The following is a 22,154-nucleotide window of genomic DNA, read 5'->3' on the forward strand; positions in this document are numbered from 1 at the left end:
CACGACAAGCAGATGAATGTAATTGGAACTGTTAGACAGAACCGAAGACACATGCCTCGCGATATCAGTAAGACGAAACTAAAACGTGGAGAGTATGAGACGTGGGCTGCCAACAGTATGTTGTGTGTGAAGTGGAAAGATAACAAGGATGTTTGCTTTCTCACCACTAAACACAAATCAGCTGACAGGGACAGGCAAACTCAGACAAAAGAGAGGACAAACCCCGAGGGAAGAAGTGATAAAGTCCAAGTATGGCCTTGAATACCAGAGGGGGATGGGTGGTGTTGACCTTCAGGATCAGGTTACAGCTCTGTTCCCCATCATGCGATGCACAGTGAAAGGGTATAGGAAAATATTCTTTTACCTCCTAGATATGTGCATTTTCAATTCCTTCATTGTGTATCACAAGATCGCTGCTAACAGAAAGACGAGCTACACGGACTTCCGAACTAACATTGCATAGCAGCTACTAGAGACTGTTCAGTTGCCGGAGTACTCGGTTTGAGGTCGACCTTCAGCGAGCACCACCCCAACCAGATTACAAGCTAAATTATGGGCCCACTTTCCCATGCGTATTCCCCCTACAGAGAAGAAATCAAAAGTCACAAGGTGGTGTGCTGTGTGCTACAGCCGGGGTAAAAGAAGCGAAAGTTGCTGGCAGTGCAAAAAGTGTGGCGTAGCTCTTCACTTAGAAGAATGTTTTGAGGTGTACCACACCTAGCAGACGTACTAAAATAGCGGCATTGGTAAGTTTATTACTTCGTTATCATGCATGCAAATTTTCAAAAAGGAATATTTACTGGTTGGTTTTGTATGATTTTCTGAATAATAGTGTGATGACGATGGCCGTAGAGCGGTATTTAAATGTGATTTCTTAGTGAACTCCTATGGTATTTAAATGTGAGGCGAATGGGTTAAAGAGACTTATCTTTAAGGTCACTAATACCTACCTCATGCAAACAGGAGGAGGCACCAAGATCAAATGATCCACATATCCATAATGAGTCCACTGATAGGGAGAGGGTTTTAATCCATATAACATTTAAAAAACCTACCTTTGGTGTACAGCATAATTTTAAAAATATATTGATATAAAAGAACTTTATAAAACACAAGTCAAGATCACTCTACAGTAGACAAAAAATGACAAAAGTATACCATACCTGTCATCATAAGACACAACAAGTCTACCTTCCACCCTACGACTGGGAGTGAACACAATTTGTCCTGCTTTCAGAAGATCATCAAAAATGTGCCGGTCAGTAACAGAGGGATCACTCTTCCGGAACTGTGGTACGAACGCTATTACCTTATGGCCTCGTTTGGCAAAGTAATTGACGCAGATCTGAAGTCCACGGCATGAGAATATACGTGCTCCATTAGAATGGCTGTAGACACAAAAATAACATCTTCCAATGGAAATTACAAGAGAGGTTATGGAAAAAATGTACATATATAATGATTTTTTTCTTTTTACAATGGGCTGGTTCAACCATCTGCTGGTAAACTAGATGGCAACTACGCAGGAGGTAAACTACCCAAGGTGTAAATTACCTGGTACTTTGGCTTGCATGCTGCTACCACCTCCGCGTAAATGTGAGTTAGCTACCCTGACCTCAACACCGATATATGGGGTTGGCTAGACTGATTTTCAGCAATTTCTCACCTTTGACGGAGGTGGTATCTATCATCAGATGTATAAAGCTCATTTTTATCGTCTTATTTTCCTGTGCTTGCATCTGCTAATTATCATCAAAATGCCTAACAAGGCTTGTCTGCAGAGTTACGGTCAACGATTCATGTCAAGCTTTCGTGAGGTTAATCTACGTGGGTTCAAAATCAATATCTATTTGGGCTTAACATCTTGAGATTTTAACATTTACATTTTCTTACACCAGTTATAAGCTGTCGTATAAGCCACCATTTTGGAAAGCATTTTCGTAGTTGAGTGGTCAAGGCACTTGCTCCAAACTAGAAGGTACGCAGATTCGAGTCTCAATTAAGCTTTATCTTTTTATTTAATTTAAATTCAAGTTATTTTTGTTCCCTGCCGTTGTTTCTTACTCTATGTCTTTTACGCGCTTCCATATGTGTACAGTACATACATCTTCCTTATGGACTTACTGCCTTTCAATATTCTATCTGCAGGCTTTTATGAATTAGTTACCTCTACGATCCTCTATTTGGAACTAGCTCTGTGACTTGTTTACTTCCACGTGCTTCCTTTTATTGATAATTTATTTCATGAAGAAAAAGTTTATCAACTATTAATTTATAGCCACAGGAACTAGGTAATGGAATTATTTATCAAGGAAAATGTTCAACAGATTTCCAAGTTCTTTGAAAGAAAAGACTAGGTAAATTATTGATAGGGAATCTGCCACCTAGGCGAGAGTCCTAAATGTAGATCAATGATATAACTTTTTATAAATAGCACATATTCTCCTAATAAATATAATATTCTAATTAAACATTTGAATTAAATATATTATCAATAAAAGAACGGCATGTAGATGACTACAACGGCCAATTATGAAAGTACAGTAATTGGCACCTCACATTACAAAGCGAGTGCCTTGGCCGCTGTGCCACAAGTTATACCTGGCATTTGAAAACTGAAAATTAAAAATCCGAACATTAAAAATTCATATGAGATTATTTCCAAATACGTTTAGATTTTTTATCCTTATAGAGTTTCTTCACAAAAGAATTACATTTAATGTGTGTCCCCAATGCTGTTGATGTGAGAGGGTGGCGTGACAGTTGCAACTCAAGGGAAGCATTCATGATTAAAATCCTGCGATCAATACTGATCACTGTTACAGTATCATGTTTTTATCAATATACTAATTTAAGCTGCATGTCACCAAAAGTATAGCTAATAATGTTCAGCTCTCAAAACTTGCCCGGCAGGTAAGGTCTCATTGGACCCTCAATGTAGCTGATAAATTACGCGCCGGGTAACTACTGATTTATGCTGCCAATAGCACTACTCGGGAATGGTTGAATGGAAATATCCTTTTTATAGACGGCAAGTTATGCACTACTTTACCCATAGGTGGTAGAACCGGCCCAATATGGAAATTAACTGAAGTGCACATTGATATTGTGAAAGCTAATTACTGTAATTATTTGCCTTCTAAAGAACACTATCAAAGGGTAGAGAAGAGTCCACCTATTCAATACCATTAGCTTGTACAATGTCTTATAAAACTGGGACGTTTCGACTCCATATATATTTTCGGTCATCTTCAGCCACGCTCCAATTGAAAGACATATGCACACATATAACCAATAATAATTTAAACACTTTGATATGTCTGAACAATATATTCAAACTTTAAACTAAAAGACACATCAAAACGGCTGTGGTTGATGCCAAACTATTTTGTCGCTCTTACAGCAGCCAAATGTTCTTGAGTTGATCTGGTAGTTGGTATCCTTATCTGTGTAGACGAGCAACTTGATTTATAATTTATGTTTGTTCAATAGTAGTATGGATAATGTTTTAATGTAACTTTAAGGAGAACATTCGTAATTTGAATAGGTATTCCTTTTCATCACATGTAGTGATCTATTGTTTAATTTGTTTAGAAGTGATTTCTGAAAAAAGAATAATTTGAAGTAAATTATTGAGAAAAGAAGGGAAGCTAGAACATGGAGATAAATATATATAGCTATATGAGACTCACTCCTATGTTCTTCGTAGTTTGCGTGCACCTGGTACGGATACCAACACCAGTCTTATATTATGCCGTGGTCCATGCCTCTCGCTTCTCCGTGAGAGGAGTGGACCACGGCATAATAGCCCGGAAGATTTTTATTATATTGACATCGGCCGTGAAAGCCTTCATACTTTAATGACCAGTCTGATTGTTCAGAGGGAGCAGGAATATAGCTTATGATGGCAGGGGTTGGAGGAGGGGCGGGTAGATAGATTTGAACTGATTGGTGGACTTAACTTGTCTTTTCTCCGTTTATGCTTTGTGTATATAGCAATGATTATATCAAACAGAATATTAGATTAATGAAATAAATGGAAAATATTAGATTAATGAAATAAATGAAAAATTGAATATTCTGTTCGATATAATAATTCCTATATATACAAAGCATAAATGGAAAAAGGACACGTTAAGTTCAATCAGTTCAAACCTATCTACCCGCCCCTCCTCCAACCCCTGCCATAATGAGCTATACTCCTGCTCCCTCTGAACAATCAGTCTGGTGTTGGTATCCATACCAGGTGCACGCAACTTACGAAGAACATAGGGGCCAGTCTCATATAGCTATATATATTTATCTCGATCTTCTAGCTTCCCTTCTTTTCTCAATAATTCACTTCAAATTGTTCTCTTTTCAGACATTCACTTCAAAACAAATTAAACAATAGATCACTACATGTGATGAAAAGGAATACCTATTCAAATTAAGAATGTTCCCCTTAAAGCTATACATAAAATCATTACCCATATTACTACTGAACAAATCATACATTATAAATCAAGTTGCTCATCTACACAGATAAGGATACCTACTCCCAGATCAACTCAAGAACATTTGCCTGCTGTAGGAGCAACAAAATAGTTTGGCATCAACCACAGCAGTTTTGATGTGTCTTTTAGTTTCAAGTTTGGATATGTTGTTCGGACTTCATCAATGTTTTAAATTAAGACTGTAAATTGTGACATATCAGTGTGTTTAAATTATTATTGGTTATATGTGTGCATATGTCTTCCAATTGGAGTGTGGCTGAAAATGATCCAATATATATGGGGTCGAAACTAGTCCCAGTTTTATAAGACAATACACAAGCCAATGGTATTGAAGAGGTGGAACCTTTTCTACCCTTTGATAGCGATCAACTGTCAATATGGACCATAATGAAATTCATAACTTATGATTCTGAAGAACAGGTAATCTTTAGTCACTGCACATTTCAAATATCTAATATACCAATAGAATTACGAGCTGTGAAAGATAACTGGACTTTTTTTTCACAATAAAAATGTACTAAAAAGCACACAGACTAAGAAAGCTATTTTACTGTTCTTTCTCCCATGCAAAAAAATCAATATAACTATATTACAACCAAGAATGGTGGCAAGTAGTTCCAAAATCTATACTGTTAATATACGCCACAAGAAATAAGAATACTGCAACACTTTGTTAAAATAAGCACTACATATGGTAAAGTAATGGACATAAGAAATACATGGGGATTTCAAACTATGTTAAAACTCATGAATTCTGATTTCTCTATATAGCTTTAAAAAATTTGTAATAAAAATGAACAAGGATTAAGCTCAACTTGTGGGGAAATATTGGACTTGATAGGCAAAACTGTTGAAAAATGATTCTCTAACTTACATTATACATCAGGACCCAATATAACCCTATGATAAAAATAAAAGAAGAGGGCAAGGAATTCACTTACCCAAGCGCCACATTACTACCATCAATGATGATGGGTCGGAGGGCTCCAGCCATCTGGGAAGTCTGTGGGTTAGGGTTGTAAATGTTACTTCCAAATGGATTTGAGCCATCAGCTCCTGCTGGTTGCTTGCTGTTTGTGTTGCTCCCATATGAACTCGGGGCATCAGATGCCACTAGTTGCTCGCTACTGGATGGGTCTGAAGTTATTGGTGCCATTCGTCTCCGCCTGTGATGCAGGTTCTTACGACGGTTCTTGAAAGGAAAATGTCCACCTTTATCGAAGGCAAAAAAGGAGGAAGTTGAAGATACAGTGTTGTCTGCAACACACTCATTGTTTTGTCTGAACACCTCAAGCAAGCTAGCATAGTTCGAGGAGGAACTGCTGGCGCCAGTTGTCACTGTACAGGTTCCATTTCGTTTGCTGCCTTTGATAGCAACTGGAGGTACTGTCTTTGCTGCTCCAGCAACTTTTGGAGTGGAATCTAACAAAATTATATCTTCTGCAGGTGTCGCACTCTGTTTTGGAGAAACTATGTCCACTTCAACAATAGAAACTTCATCATCACATAAATTAATAACAGAATTGTTAAGGATTTCACTCCTTGTAATTGTATCGGTACCAACTTCTTTGACACGTCTCCTCTTGGCAGGTGGGGTGGCCGTATGATCTACACGGACTTCTTGCAAAACAACTACACTTTCATTGAGAGATTTCCTTTTGTTGGTTCTTGAAGCACTCGAGAGGACTACTACATCCTGCTTATTTCCACTTGTACTAGGTGACTGGTTTTTATCCTGAGGTGATATGATGTCATCTGCAATAATTATCTCTGGAATACCCATGTCAGCAATTTGTTTACAGTTGTCCTTTGTTTTCTTCTTCTGTTTGGGTTTCTCAGTAAGATCTCCCAGAGATATAGAAGAACTGTTGCTGCGAATTGAGTCTTCTAAATCCTCCTTGCCAGAAGAAACTGCCTCTTTGTTGCTCTCATTAAGAACAGGGGATGTGAGACGGCCGATTCTGTGCTTCAACTTCTGTATCTTCCTTGGTTTAATACACTGTCCACCTTCAACTGCACTGTTAACAGATGTACTAGAATTACTGTCTGCCTTTGATCTATGACGAAGAGTCATACAGGGTTTATTACTAATGTTTGTGAGCGTTACCTTCTTTACCTGTTTTGATTTAACAGAAATATGTGAATCTGTAAATTCACTGCATGATGGTACATCGCAACTGGATTTTTGTTTTGTCTGCATTTTATGTTCAACGTGACTGTCTTGGTTCATTGTACTTGTGACAGTCATAACGTAAACTGCACAACACTTGCATTCCCTAAAATATTAGTTATGGGATTGCAAAACAAAAGAACCAATCTGAAAAAGAAATAATATTCATAATGGCCACATGACTAAGGATCTAAAGCAGAAGAAATAAGGTACAGATACCATGTAATGAACACAACAAATAGGGCAACATTCAGGCAGTACAGTATTTCAGAAGAGACAAACAATTAAAAATTATCTTGATAAAGTAAAGCAAACAGCAGGTTAAGATAATTAAATTTTTCCATAATCATGGACTAGTTAAATATTTCAGTCCCATTTACGAGCTCTCCACCATCTTTGACTATCATAAGCCAGTCTTAAGCTATTAGATTATTAAGTTGTATACCTAACAAGGGGGTCAGTCACTGACCCCAGGGACATTTCTTGGTCCTTACTCTTATATGATTGGTTCATTTATTTTAAGCAATTTGTGACATTTGTCTCCAATGGATATTCTGTGCACTGACAAAAATGAGAGCTTCAGGTGATAGTTCCTTGTTGTATTATTGCTAATTTTCGATTTGGATGTGTAGCTGGGACAAGATTATTCTCTGAGTTGACAAACACAAGTGCGTCTGGTGACAGTTCTTTGTTGGATCAATGCTATTGTTGAATTTGAACGTGTAGCTGGGACAGACAGGCCCTAGGGGCTCATAACTTGAGTGTTGGTTGGCAACCACAGGCCCTTTAGCTGATTCCTGGTTGCCACTTGTGCTTGGCTCCTCACTTACATCCATCCTGCCCAACCCCCACTGGTCAACTCATTCTTTTTCAACCCCAACTATTAGAGCATTCGAGGCCTACAGTCATTAATTTTAATAATAATAATAATAATAATAATAATAATAATAATAATAATAATAATAATAATAATCATCATGTTATTGGCTTTACGCCCCACTACTTCACGGTTTTCGCAGGTGCCAACGTGCTGGAATTTAGTCCAGCAGGAGTTCTTTTACGTGCCAGTAAATCTACTGACATGAGGCTGACGTATTTGAACACCTTCAAATACCACCGGACTGAGACAGGATGAGACAGGATCGAACCTGCTAAGTTGGGGTCAGAAGGCCAGCGCCTCAACAATCTGAGCCACTCAGCCTAGCCTTCTCTTTCATTTTCATGCCTTTTGTAGCCCATGTCTTTCTTTGGCCGATACCTTCATTTTACAAAGTGTCGGACACATTCAATCTCCCCCTCCCCCAATTAGAGAATGGTTGCCAAGTTCTACTTCCCCTTAAAACGACAGCAAATATTGCTGGAAGATTAAGTCCTGTTTACATTGCACATTCATACACCAATAAATGGTAGAACTGACTGAGAAAGATATTGACGAGGGGCTTGAAAACTTGGACTGTGAATTTAGTTGCAATTTACGTGAGAATTCATCCAGTGAAACTGAAAATATTGTTCAAAAACGCACTGACAGAGAGGAAACGGATGCTAATGAGTCGGACGAAACTGATGAAGATACGGAATTTTTAAAAATCATATTCCTCGACTCATTCCTATCAGAGTTTATAGTTTTTTGATATCACTGTAGTTTTAGGGCATAACAAGCATCTTTTACACCCTGTTGATAATAAAGAGTAATTCCCTACACTGGTAGCTAGCACCTAATACCACAACTAAATTTCGATAATACATTTTTCCTAATGAAGACAATTTCATAGAAAAACTGCTTTCCACACATTTCATGAAAACTATGCCTCATACCTGAAAAAGCAATGTGCTGGATTTCCATATCACGAATATTAAAGTAATGTGTAATTTGTATGGCTTAGTAAACAAAATATACATAAAAATCATGGGATCCGCTGCTGACCCCCACCACTGGTGTTTATCGGTGCAATACTTAGCATTGGTAAACGACTGTTAATATTAATACAGGGTTATTCTAAATGATTGTCGGGATTACAAAAATTCATAACTCACAGAGCAATCAACATACGAATATGAATCTTGTTTTATGTGTACTGTAACTCATAAAGTTATTTTGACATCCATTACAAATGCTCGATATGTGCGCCTTGTGTCACTCTACACACATCTACACGATAGTCCATCTCTTCCCACGCACGAGTCAAGATGGAGCGGTGATGCTTTCAAAGGCGGCTTGGATGCGCTGCTTCACTTCCTGAATATCCACCGGTAGAGGAGGAACAAATACCTGATCTTTAATATATGCCCACAGGAAGAAATCGCATGGTGTAAAAGATCTGGTGAACGGGATGGAAAGGGTAAGAGCATCAGATCACCTTCCGTTCCGCGTCCCATCCATCTTTGTGGAAGTTCTTGGTTTAAAAATGCTCTAACCTCCCTGTGGAAATGAGGTGGAGCACCATCCTGTTGCAGCACGTAATCATCCCTGTCGTCACACAGCTGGGGTAACAGCCATTCTGTGAGCATGTCCAGGTAAGTCAGCCCTGTTACTGTCTGTTCATTGAAAAATAACGGGCCATAGACCTTCGTGTTTGAAACGGCACAGAAGACATTCACCTTAGGAGAGTCTCGCACATGTTCCACATAACAATGGGGGTTCGTTGCACCCCAAATGCGAACATTTTGTTTGTTTACATTTCCACTTACATGAAAAGTAGCTTCATCACTGAAAACTACTCTGTCAAGAAAATCACCATCCTCTTCAATCCATTCCTGCAGTGTCATGCAAAAGTTGAAACGTAGGGCTTTGTCATTAGCTGTTAGAGCTTGACGCAATTGTAGCCGATATGGCTTTACCTTTAGGCGCCATCGTAACATGCCATTCTGTAGTTTGAGGAACTTGCAGTTCCCTGCTACATCTCATAGTTGATTTCTCAGGACTATGGAGATAAACGCCCCTAATCCGATTCACATCTGCTTCTAACACAGCGGGACGCCCACTGCTTTTCCCTTTGCACAAACAATCTGTATCCACAAACTGTGCGTACCATCTGCGAATAGAGTTGTTGGAAGGAGGCTCCTTCCCATATTTTGTCCAAAAATGGCTCTGGACTCTGGTAATGGATCGGTGTTGATGAAATTCAAGAGTACAAAAAGCTTTCTCCTTATCGCTAACCACCATTTTGTTAAACACTGCTATTACTGCTATCTGGTAGTAATTTATGTACTACAGTTGATGCAAAAGAAAACTGAGAGTTTGTCTAACCGTTACTGCAACATTAAAAATGGTACGTTTTCCACATTAAAAAAAAAAAAAAAAAAAAAAAAAATTCACGAAATCCCAACAATTATTTACAATAACCCTGTATACAATATTAAATAGAGGGAAGGATCCACCTTTCAATACTCCGTTGTTAAGTTGAACCAAATAGAAGTTACAACCTGTTCATTTGGGACCGGTTTCAACACATTTGAAGTGTCATCATCAGCCAATTAGCAAAGCAGTGCAAAAATTAAGTCACAAAGATCTAAAAACAACTATCACAATGATCACAGGCAAAAAAATTAACACTATTTCATGCCGAAGCAATTCCAGTAGATGTTCATAACACAATGACCACAGTCAAAAGAGTAAAAAGAACACCAACCCGAAACTTGCGAATAGGGGAGGATAAAACCTCCATACTATCCTATTCTACCCGAGGCAGAGAGGTTGGCTGGACAGGAAGAGGAAAGAAATTTAAGAATGTGAGTATAGAAGGGTAGAAACAGTTATGAAATCTAAAGAGCACAGACACCTCTCAGGCAACTCGGGGGGGGGGGACACACCTTGTTAGTCTGGCCCTACACCGAGGCCAATCCAGCATGGGTAACTGTAGGCTGGCACAGCCCTCGGGATCAACAAGCACACAAGCCCCCACACCGACATTAAGGTCATGGTGTCCCTAGAGGGTATGACAGATGCATTGATAGCTTGGATGTAGCGGCATTTCACGAATTTTGGCAGCGCACGTGAGGAGTGACTGCTGCCTTCTTATCCGTAAAGGTGGAACTCCCGCTTCAGCGAGTAGGCTGGGAATGGGGCTAGTACGGAATGCTCCCATTGCCAGCCTAACTCAACTATGGTGAATACTGTCTAAAAGGCTCAGCGTAGATTTTGATGCTGAGCCATAAGCCGCACTTCCATAGTCAATTCGGGAGTGGACCGTTGCCGTGTAAAATCGTAGCAGCACTGCACGGTCAGCCCCCATGCACGGTCAGCCCCCAATGAAGTGCCGCTAAGAAACTTAAGCATGTTAAGTCTCTTCATGTGGGCAACCTTCAACTGTTGGATGTGGGGCTGCCACGTTAGTCTCTTATCAAAATGGAGACCCAGGAATCTCCAGGTGTCTGCCACTGGTAAGAGACTGTTTCGCAAGCGGAGCTCTGGTTCAGGATGTACAAGCCGATGTCAACAGAAGTTTACAACTGAGGTTTTCGCCGCTGAAAATCGAAAACCATGTTGCAGGGCCCATCTGTTGACTCGGTTAATAGCTTGCTGTAACTGTCTCTCAGCAAAGGCCACCTTTCCGGAGCTGTAATGTAGAGCTGTCGTCTACATACAGCGATGGAACAACTGCGGGCCCAGCAGCGGCAACTATGCCGTTGATGGCTATTGTGAACAGCGTGACACTCAGTAAAGATCCCCGAGGTACTCCATTTTCCTGAACGTAATAATGAGAAAATGCATTCCCTCTTCAGACTCGAAAGAGCCGGAGGGACATGAAGTTCTCAATAAAAATACCACTATTTATCATATTCGGTACGGTAAAACTGAATAAAACATTGCATTCTCTATAACTTTTGTTATGTAGTACTTTTCGATAGAACCAATAACATGGGTACTTTATATACCGATTTTCATTAAAATCTGTTAACCCATTCTCTCGTGGCTTGGCGTTGATATGGACTTAGCAACAAAACAATACAAATTCATGAATATCTTTGTTATCATAGCTGGTACGGTAAACATGTATAAGACATAAATGATCAGAAATTCTAACTACCATTCCAGTCAGTGTGAATAAAATTATTTATAGCCTAGATTGTAGTGGCTCATCCCCCGACTTTACATATCAATTTTCATTAAATTCTGCTCAGCCGTTTTCTCGTGATGCGTGTACAGACAGACAGAAATTACGGAAAAGTAAAAAGTGAATTTCCTTGTTACTGCAGACATGAACGATACAGAAATACCATTCTTTTCAAATTCTGAGCAATGTACAGACAAAACTCTTTTTTTTTATACAGATGGGTACCTCAGAAACTACTAGAACGATTCTGAAATTTCTTTCACTATTTGAAAGATAAATCATTCCGGGTCACACACAGGCTATGTATAATCCCAGAATATCATACGGTTTCCATGAGAACTGTGATTTAAGAAAAAAAAAAATGCAGCAATAATAAATCTCAAAGTTTGTCTATCTGCCGTTTTTCATGTAAAAACTACTTGAGTGATGGAGCTCAAATTTGGCAAGCTTATAGCTGATACCTTTGGTTAACAGACTATCATGCTATAGGCCTACCTTCTTTTTTTAAAAATTTTAAAAAACATTTTTTTTTTACAATTTGCTTTACGTCACACCGACATAGACAGGTCTTATGGCGACGATGGGATAGGAATAACCTAGGAATAGGAAGGAATCAGCTGTGGCCTTAATTAAGGTACAGCCCCAGCATTTACCTGGTGTGAAAATCCTGTAGGAAACCAAAGAAAACCATCTTCAGGGCTGCCGAAAGTGGTTCGAACCCCCTAACCGCACAGCCAACTCGCCCGGTATGCTATATTTTAAGTGGGCTACGTAACGAAAGAAAATGTGAAGCAATTCAGAGAAAAATGTACACTTGGGACCCTTAAAATTGAATGTGGTGCCCGAAGGGTTAGTCCTATTGAACAATGTCGCGCACCAAGTGTACCTGAAATTCAATATCCCAGAATCAATTTTCTTCGTATCTCTTATAATTTTTGATATAAAAATGTTTTGCTGTGTTTTGGCACAGGCTTTATCCTTGGATTCTTTGTCTTGGTTTCCTTCACATAAAAACTACTCGACGGACAGCATTGATGTAATTCGTGAGATAAATCAGTTGCTCCGTTTCAAGAGACAAGTTTATATAAAAAAGGATTCAGTCTCAGACATTTACCAACTTGAAAGACACTCCAGCATCAGGCGAGGCTGTGTCGCAAATTGATTTTGCTGATGTTCCCCCTGAAATATCACAAGATAAAATACAGTCAGTGCACTGGAGCCACAAGCAGATTACAGTATTTACTACTTGTGTATGGTTTCTTGGGTGAGAGAAACAATCCTCTGACTGTCTTCATCATGCTTTGCCTACCTCAGAACAATTATAACCAGTCCAGTCTAAAAATCATCAAGATTTCTGACAGGGCAGCAGCTCAGTTCAAAAATAAATGAACAATGTCAAACTTTGCACACATGAAAGTAGACTTTGATGTGGAAGGCCAATGGTGGTTCTTTACCCCTTCACATGCCACTACAGATGGGAGAGGCATTCTGTAGGGAGGTGAAAGAGTACAAATTTACGGTAAACAATGCTGCAGGCTGGCTGTAGGGCACATTTTTAGTCCGAACACACCAAGCACTGTTTTTTCAAACCACTGTATCTCTTGAATCTTATTCGAATTCTGAACCTGATTTGATCGACTGTGTGGCATGGTGCAAGTCTTTCTAGCTGATGCCCTTGAGCAATCTGCACATCTGGGCATGTGATGAGGTAGGAAGACGGTGAAACCTGGAGCTGGCACACAGCCTACTCCTGTCGAATAACACCAAGAGGCCTGCTTGAGGCTCCATACGACAGACGCAACACCATCAACGTCATATGCCCTCACTCCAAATGAACGCTGGAGAGGTTTGGAATTGAATCCAGGTTTTCAGCACGCTATTTTGTTATCTACCTTGCCAGCCAACATTGGGATGGTGACATTTTTCCACCAATGGGTCTCGAACCAGTTAACAACGGTGTCAGACCACACAGACTTGACGCTTTAACTATCCTGGCCACCAGGCCACTGATCCTGATCCTAAAACAACAGTCGGTCAAACAAAGCCACCTACAGCTGTAGATATAACTGCTAGGATATTTTTTCTTGTAGACTTGAAAACTTCTAAGACAAACACACAGCACTACAGATATGCTGGCAATGCACAGAGTTTCTTTGAAGATAATGGTTCAGAGAAAGCGATGTATTTATAGCTTGTTGAGCAGAGTGGAAAGCTTTTAAAAACAAGAGATAATGATGTAGCACTTGTTAATTTTAATGAGATTCTTTCCGTTATGCCCACAATTGTATTTTGAAATCCGAGAAAAAGTTTTTCTATGAATTTCCACCAATAGTGGATGTATACAAACAGGCTTGAAGTGCTGTAGGAAAGGCCTATATAAATGTTGCAATAGTATTAACCATTTTTTGCATTGGTTGTGGTGGCGGTAGCAATTATTGCTTTTAAGAGGGTCTAGAACTAAGTAACCATCTTTTATTAACACTAATCACCGATGATCCCACCTGTGACATAATACAAGCAAATATTTTGCACAATTGATAGCAGCAAGCACAGAAATGCTTCTTTGTATACAGGGTAAAAAAAAGTGAATTTCATATCCCTTGTATATTCACAGAGATGGACCACAGCAAACCAATCTAGAACGAGGCATCTTATTTCTTTTCTGCCTATGAAATAAGTTTAAAAGTTAATAACTCATATAAAAAGGCAAATATAAACAATTAATAAGGTGTTTTGGAATGCAGGCTTTTTTTTTTTTTTTTTTTTTTTTGCTATTTGCTTTATGTCACACCGACACAGATAGGTCTTGTGGCGATGATGAGATAGGAAAAGCCTAGGAATGGGAAGGAAGCGACCGTGGCCTTAATTAAGGTACAGCCCCAGCATATGCCTGGTGTGAAAATAGGAAACCATGGAAAACCATCTTCAGAGCTGCCGACAGTGGGGGGTCGAACCCACTATCTCCCAATTACTGGATACCAGCCGCACTTTTAAGCGACTGCAGCTATCGAGCTCGGTACTGTTATATTTAGTTTTCAGCGTATACCATATTAATTTCAGAACATAGTATGGGACAAGGGAGTTCCTCAGAGTACCTAAACAGACCATATTTAAAACCTTTTTTTTGCTAGTTGTTTTACGTCGCACCGACAAAGATAGGTCTTACGGCGGCGATGGAACAGGAAAGGGCTAGGAATGGGAAGGAAGCGGCAATGGCCTTAATTAAGGTACAGCCCCAGTATTTGCCTGGTGTGAAAATGGGGAAACCACGGAAAACCATTTTCAGGGCTGCTGACAGTGGGGTTCGAACCTACTATCTTCCGAATACTGGATACTGGCCGCACTTAAGTGACTGCAGCTATCAAGCTCGGTATATTTAAAACTTATCTCCAGCCTATCATGCCATATAGTCAGAAAAGTTGTGTCATACATAAGAGAGAAGTAAATCAACTGCAAGCTTGTGAAATGAAGTTCCTTAGATCAACTATACAGAAAACAGGGAAAAACAGAATTAAGAATGATAAGATAGGGACCTGCGGGTCAGCCTGACCATGGAAGAAAGGCTGAGTGTTGTAAGAATGAAGTGGCTAGGACACGTTAAATGGATGCAGCCCACTTCTCCAAGGCACCGGGAATCGAACCTGGGCCCCTGAGGACAGCATCTAATAACACTAACCGTTACGCTACAGAGGCGAACATTGTTTTAGGTTCAAGTGTATTTATTTTTGAGGAATTTTGAGGTTTCCTAGTGTGATTAGTACTATCTATCTTCAATGAATGTGACTCCCAGGAAGCATAGTGCATTTGCAGCATTATCTCAGAATACTTCCATAACATAGAGAGGAAGCTACTAAATTTGGTGTTGGTATACACTACAAATGGTATTATTCAGCAAAATAGACAAAATGGTTCAATTTCACTGAACAAAATGGGAAACTGCCATAGGAAAAAGAAAACTATGTCAACTGATGAATGTATTCACCTCAGAAGAAGCAAATAAAACCTCAGGCACACTATGGTCTTGACTTAAACGGGGAGGGGAGGAGCCAAGGGGAGTGAAAATGTATGTTTCTATGCTTTGTTGTAGACTTCTGGCAGGTGGAAAGAAAGCCTGCAAACATTCTAACAGCAGAACTGAGCAGGAAACATCTCATGTAAGCAAATAAGTCACCAGGACTACCCCCGTGTATTACGCATGCCTTATGCGCTATTTCCATAAGAAAATCAAACCGCACCAAACCAAGCATCAGTCAATTATTCGCGGACACTCAATCCTAGGTCGGGAAATACGGCAAACCACGGATTTTCATATCCCCCTCCCCAAGTCCTCCCCCCTTAACCTATCCGGCTAAGTTTTGAAGCACTCACTACATTACCGTACTGCTGATTACACTCAACACAACACGATAGACCATGGGATTCCAACTGAGGTGCTCCCATGGCCCTGGCAGCAGCCCCGGTGCTGTGCTGTAGCCCCGGTGAGGTGGTGGGGGAAGGAGAGGAAGTGGCACAGGCAGATCCACAGGTCAAGTCAGCGCGCAGCTTACGAAAACAAAATTATTTATGACAATTCTGTGAATACATAAACAATTTATTCTGTACATACATTGCGTTTGCCTTAATGTATATTTAGCGTTTAAGTAGATTGTTGACATCGTTTTGCGGCAACTAATTTACCAATATTGGGTACAATCGATTTGGCAGCAGAAACTCTAAGCATAGCGTCTAATACAACATCAAACAGAGAAGTCCTAGTTCTACATTTATTTAAATTCAGAATTGAAAACATCTGTTCGCATGCATAAGTTGTAACGAACATTGACGTAAATTTTAAGGCACGTGCATGAAGTCCGGGAAATTCTTGTGGATGAACACCTTTGTAAAAGGAAATTAAATCATACCGTTGTAGTGGTAGTACCTGTCCTTTAGGATTACGTTGCACTTTAGTTTTATCAGCCCTGTTTGGAAATACGATGGTTATTTTTGGGACACCGAGCTCGATAGTTGCAGTCGCTTAAGTGCGGCCAGCATCCAGTATTTGGGAGATAGTGGGTTCGAACCCCACTGTCGGCAGCCCCGAAGATGGTTTTCCGTGGTTTCCTATTTTTACACCAGGCAAATGATGGGTCTGGACCTTAATTAAGGCCACGGCCGCTTCCTTCCCACTCCTAACCCTTCCCCGTTCCATCGTCGCCATAAGAACTATCTGTGTCGATGCGACGTTAAAAAAAAGGGGTCATAACTATTTCAAGTTGAGGTGCCATATCATTCATTCTTTGAACTGGGCATTGAATTCATGGTGCAAAATCTGTAACGACGTCTGATACTCTTTAAGATTTTCGTAAGCAGACAAATGCATTGATTTTAATGAAGTAAAATTGTCAAAATTTCCGGCTTCAAGCTGACTTTTCAATAACAAACACTGCAGTTTGAAAGCATTAATTCTTTCACACATGGTGCTAATCAATGTGTTTCTCCCTTGCAATTAAATATTTAAATCATTCCAATAAGACGTTATGTCCACCGAAAGAGAGAGGTTCGCTACCCATTGATTATTCCGCAGAGTTGGTTGTGGAAAACTTTTCATCTCCATGAACAGAGCAATTTCTTCAATTATTGCAAAGAAGGTTGCTAGCACTTTCACGCAACTTAACCAGAGCACAGTACAATAAAATGGAATGTCGCTACATTCTGCCTCGAGTTTTAAAAATTCTTTGAACTGCCGATGGTTCAGACCTTGCTTTCTGCAGAAATTTACACATTTTGACACAGCATCCATAACAGATTTGAAGTTGCAAAAGTCTTTTGCTGATAATTGTTCTTGATGTAAAATACAATGTACTGCGTGGAGTAGGTGGGGAAGGAGAGGAACGGTGCTGCTGAGTGCAGCGCTGGTGCGCCCCAGCACTCAGCGCTCGAGTTGGAAAGGCCTGCGATAGACCATGCCAAGCTCGGTAGTACAACTGCTACGACTTGATAAAAAATGTATGCCTGAGCATACATGCATACATCCATAATCTTGGTCATGTTGAACATTGTGACTGGGGCTGAACTATGACTTCAACGGCATCCAGATTGTCACAATTCCTCTTGGGGACCTTGAAAACTGTCGATTCAACATTAATATCCAGGTGCTAGGGGTTTCTTGCCCCCACAGTCGTTTTTTGTTTCAGATAGTAAGTCATATGTGTACCAAGTTTGGTTGAGAAATATGACGGAAAATACATACTTTCATCCATAATCTTGATCATTTTGGACACATTCTTTTCCACCCCTTCTCACCGCTGTGCCAATGGGGCTGATCTTGGGTTTAAATTATACCTGGAGTGTGACTAATCACCTCAGTGACCCCAAAAACTACAGATTCTACATTAATATAGGTCATTTTCTATTATTTTTATATTTCACCCCCTATCCATCCCTTTTTCCAGATGGTAAGTCATGTGTGTACCAATTTTGGTTGGCAGCTGTGGCCAAACGTACATGCATTATCTCGCTGCTGTAGAATCTTGGAGCTGATGTTGCCAGGGTTACGGCAGTTCATTTCTTTATCCAATTCCTAGAACAGGGGTAGTGTGGTGCCAATATCTCCATAACGGTTGATTTTAGGGCCTTAAAAAACAGGCCCATAGGGCTTACCGACTTTTTGTTCTTTGTGTCAAGGGGCTTAAAATGAGCTTTGTCTCGTCCTTGTGCGACAAAATCGATATTATATTAGCCTAGTATTTTTATTTCTCCCCCGTTGCCCCCCCCCTCAAATTGTTTAAAATAAAATACAGCCCATGTCCCTCAGTGATAACGCATATTTACATCAGTAGAATCGTTTTTAGAATCGGTCCAGTAGTTTCTGAGATTACTTTTTTTTGCTAGCGGCTTTACGTCGCATCGACACAGACAGGTCTTATGGCGACGATGGGATAGGAATGGCCCAGGAGTTGGAAGGAAGCGGCCGTGGCCTTAAGGTACAGCCCCAGCATATGCCTGGTGTGAAAATGGGAAACAACGGAAAACCATCTTCAGGGCTGCCGACAGTGGGATTCGAACCCACTATCTCCCAGATGCAAGCTCACAGCCGCGCGCCTCTAACCGCATGGCCAACTCTGAGATTACCCTCCAGATATACACAAACTCACAAAAATTCGCACTCTCTATTATATTAGTATAGATGAATTACATAAAATGAATATATTTCCATTGGCTTTTCAAGAAATGCAAGATTTTTCCTGTACTATTGAGACGATTTGGAAGATTTTGGTACAAACCGCACCTTTTAACTCCTGGTTTAAGAGCTTGAGTTTGATGATGCTGATGATTGTTGTTGCAAGTTATGAATCTCATTCCGTACTGATGGTTATCACTTTACAAAAGAAAATATTTATAAAATCCTCCTATCAATACAAAACACTATGCTGAGGAGTGTAGTATTGATGGTCTCACTACACTCCTCAGCATAGTGTTTTTATTTTAACAGTCAGCAAGATCTATTAGACGAGAGGACTTTGTACCTCAATGTGTTTTTAACCCACTAATCATGATCACTGTCACTTCACATCATTACGATTTTTAATTTGTTTGTATATTATGTAATCACTGTTTTACTACTGAAGATGGCCTTGAGATTAGGCTGAAACATGTATAGACTTTGCTTCATCTAACAGATGATTTGACTTGTATTGATAGGAGGATTTCATAAATATTTTCTTTTGTAAAGTGATGATTGTTGTTTATAGGGGCCTAACATCGAGGTCATCGGCCCCTAATGGCACGAAATGAAATGACAAATAAAAAGTTCAAAATCATCCACTGACCAAAAATTAAAAAATGTCATGAAGAATGAATGGGCATGAATTTAAAACAAAACGGCCTGATATATGCGTGAAGAGTGGCAAGGGGCAAGTGCTAAAGTTTGCTAGAAGCATAAACAACAGGGCGTTTGAGGTTCCGAATTGGATTGAAAACTTTCTGACCATATATCCACTTTCTCTTTGCCTACAATACGATCCACTTCTTTGAGTACCTAAGAAATGATTGCTTCTTTTTATGAGTTGGATGTTACAAGCCACCAGCAAACTTACTTATGTTACTTTATTATCAATACTCAGTGGAAGGACTGCATCCCATGTCAGTTTTTGGATGTCCATGTTTTATTTAACCTATTTAGCAGTGCTATGCTTGAGACTTTTTAATCATTCCAAAGTGATCACGTCTTTAAAAATTTGTTAATATCCTCACTTTCATTTTATTCTTTGACCAACAAGCACATAACTTGTTTATATTCTTTTAAGCATGGTATTTTTACCCCATCTTATTAATGTCACTTATTACTGAGGGCTTATTATATGTACTACATACTTCTATATCTTAGTTCACATAACCTGTTTCAGCTGATGATGGTGTCCACAGACATCGAAACCGGTACTGAATAAAATTTTTTTTTTAATGTTGTGATTATATTAATAACATATTACGTATTGAAAAAAAAGATGGATCAATTAAATTTTGCTCTATGGTATGTTATCTCCTTTCAATACGGACCAGATATGAAGTTTTTAATGTTGAATAGTGGTACTACTCGCAAGTAAAGGTGACCTATGGTGTTCCCCACGTGATGGTACTAATCAAAAGTAGTGTCATGGTTCTAAGACAATCATCCCTTGGTCGCCCCTTTTAGTCGTCTCTCACGACAGGCAGGGGATACCGTGGGTGTATTTTTCGTCTGCGTCCCTAACCCACAGGTGGTAGAGAGAAAAAAGAAGAAAAAGGAAGGGATACGTCACTTCAAAAAATGAAGTAACGGACCAAGAAAGGCAAGGGCCACAAAGGGCGTGAAAATGAAAGACTCCCTAGGCCTCGAATGCTCTAATACCGTCGGGGTCGGAAAAGAACTAGAGTTAACCAAGGGAGGTCGGAAAGGATAGACGAAAGTATGGAGCCTGACACAGGTAAGTGGAAACAATACTAAGACTCAGCTAAGGGCCCCGTGGTTGCCAATCCATACTCCCAAGTTGAGAGCCCCTTGGGCCCCTTTTAGTCGCCTCTTACGACAGGCACGGGATACCACGGGTGTATTCTACATGTGTGCCCCCCCTCCCACCCGCAGGGGATTGTGTGCTTGGTCCGCGAGAGGTATTTTATTTCCCTCAAGTCAGCCGGCAAGCCAGTTAGGACCCCCCTATCCGCCACCTGGGACGCGCCACGTGGGAGTATCACCTCTCCCCCTGCTACGCCAGCGTAGTAGGTTCGTGGAGAGCTTGAGTTTTGTGAAACACACACATTAGCGTTTTATGTATATAGATTATTTATAATTAAATGAATTACATAATATATTTCCATTGGCCTTTCAAGAAATGAAAGACTTTTACTGTACCACTAAGATGATTTGGAAGATTTTGGAACAAACCCCACCTTTAACTCCTGGATTAAGAGCTTGAGTTTTGTGAAACATACATGTTATCATTTTATGTACATAGATTCCTGAGTCACAAGAATCTACATTTTCATTTCAGAATCCCACATGCATTATCTGTGATTTGAACCGTGGCTGCCTTGGTAAGAAGCCATTGACTATTTTCTGCATGCTATCACACCCTCCAAGAAAGTATTAGTCTTCAACCTGAATTGAGTCAAAGAATAGGCCTACTTGGATGAGTTCTCTTACCTGGAGGCTGGGAACTGTATATCTGTCGTCAATAGGGTGTTGGCCTAAGTCCTAAATCTTGGATGGGACCCATGTCACCAGTAAGGAGAAGTTATTTTTACTAACACATAGTTTACATACAGAGGTGAGTGATGAAACTATTACATTTTGGAATATGCACAAGCTGTGCCATTCCTAGAGAAATGGTCCATATTAAAAGATTCAAATGCATAAAATGTCCAAACTACATCAATTAGTCCATGATATTTAGTCCACAAATTAATAATGTCCAAAAGCAAAAAAGTCAAAATATCCACAGAGTACAAATGACTAATATGACCAAAAAGTTCAATATGTAAGAGTACCCAATGTCAAGTACTAGGCAAAAACGGGCACATGTTTGAAACAGTGCCCGTTGTTTAATGAGGAAATATTACCATACCAACAACAACAATAATGTATTCCTGATTCTTGAATCTATCACCTTGGAAACTTGGTTTCCAGATTCTTCTGTCTTTAAATTATGCACACTCAGAACATTTTCACACTAGAACCGCCGGAGCGGTCAAAATGACCGCTACACATTTTCAAATCCTTCTTTTGACCACATTTTTTGTCCTATTGTAAAAAGCTTCAGTGACTTTTCCTGATTACCGGTCAGAATCATCCGTATTAAATTTAATTAATTTTGCGTCATTGGATAGGACGTAGGTAACAAGTATACCTAGAACCGCCGGAGCGGTCATTTTGACCGCTGTATTGATTATCATAATAAAATGTGTTAGAACATGTGCTTA

General features: G+C 39.8%; 1 protein-coding gene across 2 annotated transcripts in view; it reads right to left on the reverse strand.

Moving 5' to 3' along the window:
- Positions 1-22,154, reverse strand: part of LOC136857433 (NEDD4-binding protein 1) — an 85,360-nt gene that overhangs the window by 42,542 nt on the left and 20,664 nt on the right. The window contains exons 2-4 of one of the 2 annotated variants that reach the window (XM_067136092.2): positions 6,613-6,813; positions 5,438-6,514; positions 1,164-1,388 (exon numbers count right to left, since the gene is read on the reverse strand). In XM_067136092.2, coding sequence (XP_066992193.2) covers positions 1,164-1,388; positions 5,438-6,514; positions 6,613-6,668 — 1,358 coding nt within the window. In that variant the 5' untranslated portion in view covers positions 6,669-6,813. Of the gene's footprint in view, positions 1-1,163; positions 1,389-5,437; positions 6,814-22,154 lie in introns of both variants that reach the window. The other variant, XM_067136091.2, reaches the window with a different exon arrangement.

This window comes from Anabrus simplex, chromosome 1 (assembly GCF_040414725.1).
Source record: "Anabrus simplex isolate iqAnaSimp1 chromosome 1, ASM4041472v1, whole genome shotgun sequence".
NCBI lineage: Eukaryota > Metazoa > Arthropoda > Insecta > Orthoptera > Tettigoniidae > Anabrus > Anabrus simplex.